Source organism: Myodes glareolus, chromosome 1 (genome assembly GCF_982192425.1).
Source record: "Myodes glareolus chromosome 1, mMyoGla1.1, whole genome shotgun sequence".
NCBI lineage: Eukaryota > Metazoa > Chordata > Mammalia > Rodentia > Cricetidae > Myodes > Myodes glareolus.
Genome location: NC_142026.1, coordinates 61,622,567 through 61,632,066, shown reverse-complemented (window position 1 = coordinate 61,632,066; position 9,500 = coordinate 61,622,567). Strand labels below are relative to the sequence as shown.

Here is a 9,500-nt window from a genome sequence, read left to right as displayed (position 1 = left end):
GACTGGATATGAAAAGAGAATCCATCCTTCTTCTGCATACAAGAAACACATCTCAACCTCAAACACAGACATTGTCTCAGAGTAAAGGGTTGTAAAAAAAATATACCAATCATATGGACCTAAGAAACAAGCAGGTGTAGCTATCCTAATATCTAACAAAATAGACATCAAGCTAAAATCAGTCAAAAGAGACAAAGAAGGTCATTTCATATTAGTCACAGGAAAAATCCATCAGAAGGAAATCTCAATACTGAATATCTCTGCCCCAAATACAAGGGTATGTTCATATGTAAAAGAAACACTTCTAAAGCTTAAATCATACATTAAACCCCACACACTAATAGTGTGAGACTTCAACATTCCCCTCTCACCACTGGACATGTCAGTCAGACAAAAAATTAACAGAGAAATAAGAGAACTAACAGATGTTATGACTCAAATGGACTTAACAGACATCTATAGAATATTCCATCCAAACAGAAAAGAACATACCTTCTTCTCAGCACTTGTGGAACCTTCTCAAAAATTGACCACATACTCAGTAACAAAACAAACCTCAACAAATACAGAAAGTTGGAATAAACCAATGTACTTATCAGCTCAAGGACTCCTTCTACCTTTGACTCCCAAGTAGCTGTGGACACAGGCACATGCCACTGGCTACAAATTCTTTTCATAGTTTGACCATTTACAAAATCATCTCACAAGAGTTACCTGATTCTTTGCAGCAGATAGACAGGTGCTTGTCTGGGCAAGGAGAGGTTGTCATTAGGGTCTTCCACATGGAACCTCTTTGTTCTAAGCTCACTGTTCCTCAGGGAGGAGATAGGAGCTCACTCCTCCCAATCAGTCCACTCAGTGCATGTTGACCAACTATTCAGGGCACTCTGTAAACCGGAAGTCCACAGAAGACATATGCTCCAGAAAAAGTGTGGTTTTGCAGACATATATTGGCTTTGTTAATATTATTTTCCAAATTATACCTTAATGGTATTATTTCATCCTGAAGGACACAGTCTAAACTGCACCTTAAGGTTTGCCTTTGTTCTCAAGCATCTTTTCTAAGATGGTAGAACTACAGTGTTGGGACTGACATACATCAGAGGTGTTCTCTGAGGCTCTCCAAACTGTGGGCTCTTTTGTTTGTTTGCTTGCTTGCTTGTTATTTTTTCTTTTATTATTAGTATTATTTTTATAGCATAACTCTTTACTGATTCTTTGGGAACTTTGCATTATATCTGCTATATCCTCCCCTCACCCCTGCAACACCCCCCAAAAAGATCCCCCCAAATAATTAAAAACAAAACAAAGCAAACAAATCCACCTCACTCCTCCATCTTTCCAACACCTCTTCACTCATCCTAATTACACTGTGCTGTGGTGTGTCACTCAGTACACCCTTTTGTCCAATCAGCTCCACTCACAAGAATTATTCATTGCTGTGAGTCACTGGTCTGGCTCAAGACCTCCGGAACACCATCATTACTGACCCTCACTGAAACTCCTCTGAAATGTCCTGCTCTTGACCCACATCATGGAGATCCTGTGGTTATTGTTCCTCAGGACCAGTCCCTTCATGCACTCCAGCAGGTCATAAATGAGATAGACGTTAGGGTGGGTCAACCCAAGGCCCAGAATGTGGGTCTGAATGGTAGCTAAGCAGGTCTGTTCATGCTAATGGGACCACCACCGTCAATCAAGGGGCAGAGTCACCTCTCCTAGGCCCATCCGTGCCAGCTCTTCCATACACATGGTGAGGGGTGGGGCCATATCTTCCAAGTTCAGGGGACCAACTCTCTCATGGGAGGCAAGACCAGCTCTCTTGTTGCAGTGTGCACCAAGGGGCAGGGCTGGCTCAGCACAGCCCTCAGATTTCAACACGCATGGTATTAGGACCCTCTGTGGCAACACAGGCTACGGACATCATCACAGATCCCAACTGCAGCAAGAACACAGACATGGCCCTCTGAAGCAACTCAGGGCTGGATGTCACCATGGCCCAGGTGACAGCACAGGTCACCCAGATCGGTATAGACCCAACTGTATCAAGGCCCTCAGGCACCAAGTCCTTTTGACACTCAGCTAGTCTAAAGAGCAAATTCCAGAACAGCCCTGTCTACATAGAGAAACTCTGTCTTAAACCAAATAAAACAAAACATACAACGTAACAGGTTTATTTATGGAATCTTTATGCATTGGTGTCATTATACTTCCTTCTAATTTGTTCCCCTTCTTCAGGACCCTCCCACATCTGGCTGCTTCCTTTCCTTCAGTTTCCCCCTTCCGCTTTCATGTTACATGTATACCCTCACTTCATCTCTTTCTCCCTTCATTAAGATCTCTCCCTCACCTCTCATGATTCCCACTTAGTTCATGGCTTACACACAGATCATTTTAAATCTAGGTTCTGCATGTGAGAGAAAACTTGTGACATTTTTCTGAGTCTGGTTTATTTTGCTTAACATGATTTCCAGTTCTAACCATTTTCCTGTGAGCATCATGGTTTCATTTTTCTTTATGGCTGAATAAAATTCCATTGCATGTATGCACTGTACGCACCACAGTTTCTCTATCTTTGTTTCCGTCTCCTGGCTACTGTGGCCAGTGTAGCAGTAATCACATATGCGCCTGCATCTCAGTTGACTTGAGTCTTTCTGGCAGAGGACTAAGAGTGAGCTAGCTCTGTCACATGACAGCCCTAATTTTAGATTTTTGAGAAACCATCATACTGATTTACATAAAAGGTGTACCAGTTTGCACTCCCATGAGCAGTGCGTAAAAGTTTTCCCTCTTCCACATCCTCAGCAGCATCTGCTGTCCTTAGTTTTGTGGATGATGCCATTCTGATTGCATGAGATGGACTCTCACAGCAGTTTGCTGTGCATTTACCCCGTGACTGATGGCTAGGAATGTTGAACAATTTTTCAGGTTTATTTTGGCATTTATATCTTTTCTTTCTATTCAGGTCTGTAGCTCATTTATTGATAATATATTTTTGGTGTGTTTAGTCAATCTCTCTCTTCCTCCTCCTCTTCTTCCTCCTCCTCCTCTTTCTCCTCCTTCTCCTCTTCCTCCTCCTCCTCCTCCTTCTTCTTTTTCTTCTCTCTCTCTCTCTCTCTCTCTCTCTCTCTCTCTCTCTCTCTCTCTCTCTCTCTCCTCCTCTGATGAGCTGATGATGTGATACTATTTATACTATGTTCTTTAATCAATTGTAGCCCAGGCCGGCGGCCTCAGATTCACTATATCAAGGATGAGCTCAGACTTCTGATCCTCTTGCCTCCACCTTTAAAGTGATGGATTACAGATGTGCACCAACCATGCTCAGCTGCATGGGGTACTGGGATCTAATTCAGGGATTCCTACATGCTAAGCAAGAACTGTATGAGGTGATCTACTTCCCTAGGCCCCACAATTTTCTCTCTTTTTTATGTTTTTGGTTTTTGTTTTTTTTTTAAGAGACAGGGTTTCTCAGTGTAGCCCTGGCTGTTATGTATGTAGCTAGCTTTGTAGTCAGAATGGCTTCAAACTCAGAGATCTATCTGCCTCTGCCTCCCAAGTGCTGGGACTAAATGCATGTGCCACCAAACCTGGCTCCTCTTTCAGAGTTTATTGTTGTGTTGACCTCCCCACCACTTTTCTTAAAAAAATTTTTCCTGATAATTTTCTAGTTTCCTGGCTTCTCCCCACATTTACTCCCCTTTATATATATATGCTCAACCTTTAGAAGTTAAGATTTCCTTATGAGAGACATGTTGTATTTGTCTATCTGAGCCTGTGGTACATCACTCAGTATAATATTTCCCAGTTCCATTCATTTCCTGAAAATTTTATAATCACACTTTTCATTGTGGCTGAGTACAATTTTATTATGAAAGTGTACTACATTTTCATTACCCATTCATCTGTTGTTGGGCATCTAGGCATGTTCCACTTCCTTGCTAGTGTGAAAAGAGCTGCAGTGAACATGGATATGCAAGTGTTTCTGCAGAAGGATATTTAAGAGAAAGAATTGATATCTGTAATATATAAAAAAGTGCAATATCAACATCATTTCCCCCTTCAGCTGCTCATTAATAAATGGTCAAATTAACTGAGCAGATTGTTCTCAAAAGAATAAATATAAAGAGCCTGTGTATATTTTAGAAGTATTCGGTATCCTCTGCCATCAGGGAAATGCAGATTAACATTATTTTGACATTTATCTCACACAAGTTAGCATGTGCATCTCTAAATAAACAAATGACAGCAAAAGCTGGTGAGAATGTGGGATGTTGGTGGAATGTAAATATTCTATGGAAACCAGTGTGGTGTCTCAAGAACTTAGAATAGATTTACCATATGGCTCAGCTCTACCACTTCTGAGCATGTGCCCAAAGAACTCTGTAGCCTGCCTCAATCTTTTTAAACCAATCCTATTTTTTCAATATACCTTAAAATAAGATTTATTTAATTTTTAATTATGTGTATACATGCATGTCTGTGAAGGTGAGTTCAGGTGTCCCAGGAGGCAGGAAGGTGTTGGGTCTCCTGGAGCTATAGGCTCAGTGCCCATACTAAGCTCAGGTTCTCTGAAGAGCAGCAAGTGCTGTCAGCCACTGAGTCATCTGTCCAGTCCTCTCAATAAAACTTTAAATGTCTTAAAACAGCTCCCTAACTCGATAAGAACTTGGCTTTTTCAGAACAGTCCAGCAGGTCTGGAGAGGTGGTTCAGCCACTAAAACTGAGGCTCACAACTAGAAAGACACTTGTTAATGAAGATAAAAATCATTTTTAAAAAATTTTGATGCCATTCGTAATGCCATGTCTTAAATTTCCACCACTAGTCTGTTGAGTTATTGCAGTACCTCCCATTTTCAGCTCATCCTGGTAGCTCATCGCTGCCTGTGTAATTAGGACTCTAAGTGGCATCTGCTGAGAACAATGCTGACAACAGAAACCATCGACTTTGGTTTTACTCAGGGTTTGCCTGTCCATCATTAACTTCTCTTCACCACTTTAAACATGGGACTTGAACAGCTTTTCCTTCTGTCTGTCTGTCCCGGTCCTATAGGATGGCTATCCAACACTATTCTTCTGTAAGACATTTCACACAGCTCTGTCCAGTTTCTCCAACCCCTATGGAAACATGTCCACCTTTTCTTTGACTGTTACCCACAGGGGTGTCCTGTGAGTCTTTTGACATTTGTTTGTTTTGAGACAGGATCTTCCTGAGCAGCTCAGGCTGACCTCAAGTCTGCAATCCTCCTGCCTCAGTCTCCTGAGTATTGGTATTACAGATGTGAGACAGTGTACCTGTCCTCTGTGACATTTTCAGCATTCTTGCTCTGCACAGCACAGACCAAGCAAAAGTACACAGTGTGTAAGTGAGTGTGAGTGTTACAGCTCTAGCGCTACAAAGATATCCTCACTTATCGGGAAGCCATGCTATACTGAAAGCTGCAATTGGACAGTTCTGAAGGGTAGAGCCACAATAGGACAGCTCTGGAGGGGTAGAGTCACAGTAGGACAGCTCTGGAGGGTAGAGCCACACTATATAGCAATCCTGCCCCTCTCCTAGAGAGAGCTATCACCTTCTCTTCTGTTCTTCCCCAGGATGTTATTATCTTCTGGCCTGGGTACCCTGTCCCTAGAGAAACAAGCCCCGGCCCACTCCCTCCCTTCCTCCAAGGCAAGTGGATCTTCAGCCTCCTCCAGTCTGTGCCTGCTCTCTCTTTGGACCTTCTGAAGAAGGGGCTACTGCCCCTATCTTTCTTTCCTCTCCCTCCTCTTTCCCCTCCTCTCTGCCTCTCTCTTCTTCCTCCTTCTCCCCTTCCCCCTTCCCTTTCCTCTCTATAACCTACTAAATAAACTCTATACCCAAACTCTCTCTGCATGACATATCTGTCTTTCATCCACCACTGCCCTGGGGTGATCCGCTGTGGCCCCTCGTGACCCACCACTGCCCTTCGGGGAACCCGCCTTCTCCCTGCCCCAAACCCCTATATCTTAAGAATAACACAAGATGTTACTTCTGTTATCCTGTGGGGAAGACCAGGCAGAAATGTAGCAATCTCCTCTAGCTCTGGGGAAAAGTTGTTACTTTTTTCTTCTTAATCTTGCTCAGCACCCCCTAAGCGAAGATCTCTGCAAGGTTTTCTTCTCAGTCCTCTAACGGACATCCCAGCAAGGTTTTTCTATACTGCACCGGCAAACGAAGATCTTCACCCAAGACTCCTTTGAGAAAGAGATTTATTTGCGAAGGAGGAGTCCAGGAGAGTGACCACCTCTGCCAGGGTGGGAAAGGTTAGCAGTAGCAAGTGAACTGGCAGGGGGACTTATATGGGACTTCATAGGGATGGAATTTTTCTAGGGAGAAGATTTTCTGCTCGGGGATTGGTTAATTTAGTTGGTCTGGGGCAGAGTTGGCTCTGGTTTCCGGGTCAAACTGTGTTTCTTTCATATTTTTTTTTAAAAAAAAGCTTTATAGCTTTTTAGCTCAAATTTTTGGGGCCAGAGCATACTATTTCTTTCTCTGGTTCTGGTTCTAAGGTCAAAGCATGTTTCTTTGACTCTGATTTCAGAGTTCAGTGATAAATTGTTTCTTTCACTGGCTCTGGGTTCAGAGCCAGAGTGGGTTTCCTTGGCTGGCTCTTTTACACTGCAATGGTCTTGTTGCCTCCTTATGTTTTTTTTCCCTACCCACTACATTGTACTTGGAGTCACTTCCTTATTTGCTAAGCTGCGGTGGCCCCGATGTGGTTGTGTAGCTGGCACTTGCAACTAGGGCAGCCTGCAGGGGGACGATGCACTAGGACAGGATTTCAAATGCCAGACAAATGCCAGGCAGTCTCCCTGTGACCACAAACTGCCCATGTAGCTGCTTCATGCCCCCACTTCCTTCCTGTGTCAAAGCTTCACCCAGCGTTCTATAACTTACAAATGGACCAAGGTCCTTGCTACTGTTTACTTCCCCTTAACCCTCCTGTCCTGACACTGCCTAGAAAAAAAATATGCTTTTGTTTCTGTGGTATAATGTCCTGTTGACCTGGCCCCAGAGGGATAGTGAGCAACCTCCACTAGCCATGAAACCGCTGGAAACCCCACGGGTTTGTACCTGGCTTGGTTCTAGAGTTTCCACACAACCCCTAGCCCTCCTTTGTGTTACAGGTACCTTTTGTTGTCCTATGTGAATCTTGGCTGAGAGTTTCCCATGGATTAAAAAGCTTATGCAAATCGTGGTTTAGAGGAAACCTGGAAAGTCATAGTACCTCATGAATCAGGTATCTGCATCTGACATTGTATTGTGAGAAGCTTCTATCAATTTGTTTTAAGACAGGGAAATCTACTAGCTAAAGTGTAAATACAGGAAAAATTAAAGATGCTGGGAGGTGAAGAGAAGGCTTCAGTTCACTGAGACTGAGCCCCTTGCAGCCGCATTCTCGCTGTGTCTCTGAATCTTCATTTTACCGACCTGAAAGAACTCATTCACCCGTGCCAAAATATTTGCAACATGTTTCCATGGGAAAATATATGGTTTTTGTTTGTTCAACAACTGTTAGCCTCAGATGTTTCGTGTTGGTACAGGTTTCTGTGTGTTGATGTAAATGTAGAGTTATTTTTGTTACGGTATATGTACATTTCTGTTCTTGTTTAAAATATTATACCCATACAATATATTCTAGACTATTGAAGGGAATCACAAGAAGAACTTTGATACAAGTTTTCCTGTTGTCTTGGAAATAAGAGAGAAGACAGGAGATGAAATAGTGAAGAGAAGAGAAAGGAAAGAGGAGGTTGTCTAAAATAAGAATGTCTGGCTGACCCACAGGAGCAGAGACAGAATTCTGAGGGCATTAGTAAGTTGTAGAAGGTCGGGGCAGGGTACGAGATTTGACTATGTTATGTTAATTCCAGTTGGTTTTCTTCATTAAAAAACAAACAACAAGATGTTGCTGGCTGGTCCTGGGAGCTGAAGGCGGCGAGGAGATGGTCCCGGAGGCTGCGACTGCAGATGAGGAGCGGTGGAAACTAACAAAGGGAGGCCCCGGGTCTGTTCCGTCCAAACACTGTTGAAGCAAGACACAGATCCACGGGATCTCCAGCCAGCAACATCTTTTTGCGGGTAGCTCCAGACTGCGTCTCAGCCATGACTTCCCAGGTTCGTCAGAATTATTCCACCGAAGTGGAGGCTGCCGTTAACCGCCTGGTCAACCTGCACCTGCGGGCCTCCTACACCTACCTCTCGCTGGGCTACTATTTTGATCGGGATGACGTGGCTCTGGAGGGTGTAGGCCACTTCTTCCGTGAATTGGCCAAGGAGAAGCGCGAGGGCGCCGAGCATCTCCTCAAGTTGCAGAATGATCGCGGAGGCCGTGCGCTCTTTCAGGATGTGCAGAAGCCATCTCAAGATGAGTGGGGTAAAACCCAGGAGGCCATGGAAGCTGCCCTGGCCTTGGAGAAGAACTTGAACCAGGCCCTCTTGGATCTTCATTCCCTGGGCTCTGCTCGCACAGATCCTCATCTCTGTGACTTCCTTGAAAACCATTTCCTGGATGAGGAGGTCAAGGTCATCAAGAAGATGGGCAACCACCTGACCAACATCCGCAGGTTGACTTCTGGGCCCCAGGCGTCTCTGGGCGAGAACCTCTTTGAGCGGCTCACTCTGAAGCATGACTAGGGGGCCTCTCCTTCCGAGGGGCTCCCACCTCTGCTCTGCACCAGCCAGCCCCAGGACCTTCACCCGAGCCTCTCAAGAAGCCACTAGGCAGCTTTGTAACGCCCTGGAACCCCTCTCAAGTCTTGGACCAAGTAAAAATAAAGCCTTTTGAAACAGCAAAAAAAAAAAAAAAAACCAACAAAGCTGATGATTCTTCACTGTAAAATATTCGTATTGGGAATGGGGTTGTGCTCTTTAAAGGACAGAGGAGGATTGAAGTCCCATGTTAAACTTATTTCAAAATATAATGTATAATTAGAAATACAGGTTAATAGTTAATTATCATGTCACAGTCCTCTGGGTTGCAAGCTCTGTGTGATTTACCTCCAATGAAATGATAAGACAACAAGCTCTCAGCTATTCAGAATTCAATAGAAAAGTCCAAACCTATTCTTAAAAAAAAATTGTCAGCATTACATCTACGGTCTGTTAATGAAAACTGCAGTCTAACTGTTCCTATAATGTCTACGGATAGGGAAAAGTGTATATAAGATACAAACAAAACAAATGTAGAACTCTGGCAGAGAGAGAGAGAGAGAGAGAGAGAGAGAGAGAGAGAGAGGGAGGGAGAGCAGTATTTCTAAAGAAGTCATTTCAGAAAAATATGACTCTTACCCTGGCGAGAGGTGTTTTGGTCAAGGCTGGTCCCTGACAAGCTCTGAAGACTTGAGAGTTTATAACTGAGATATATAAAGGTCTGAGGACATGAGAGTCTAGGATATGAAAACTTAAGTCCTGAGGGTCTCAGGAGATGATGGAAAGTGTGGAAAATGCTTCAGATTCTTCTTTTCTCCTTCTATGATAT

The 9,500-nt window shown here is 43.7% G+C and overlaps 1 protein-coding gene across 1 annotated transcript; it reads left to right on the top strand.

Moving 5' to 3' along the window:
* Window positions 1–8,082: 8,082 nt before the first annotated feature.
* LOC148123388 (ferritin light chain 1-like) lies at window positions 8,083–8,710 on the top strand. The gene has a single exon (XM_087907938.1). The coding sequence runs from the start codon at window positions 8,126–8,128 to the stop codon at window positions 8,654–8,656; it is 531 nt and encodes a 176-aa protein (XP_087764064.1). The 5' UTR covers window positions 8,083–8,125; the 3' UTR covers window positions 8,657–8,710.
* Window positions 8,711–9,500: the final 790 nt, after the last annotated feature.

What these genes read in the sequence shown, in the direction of transcription:
- LOC148123388 (XM_087907938.1), top strand. Translation starts at nt 8,126, where the DNA reads ATGACTTCCCAGGTTCGTCAGAATTATTCCACCGAAGTGGAGGCTGCC.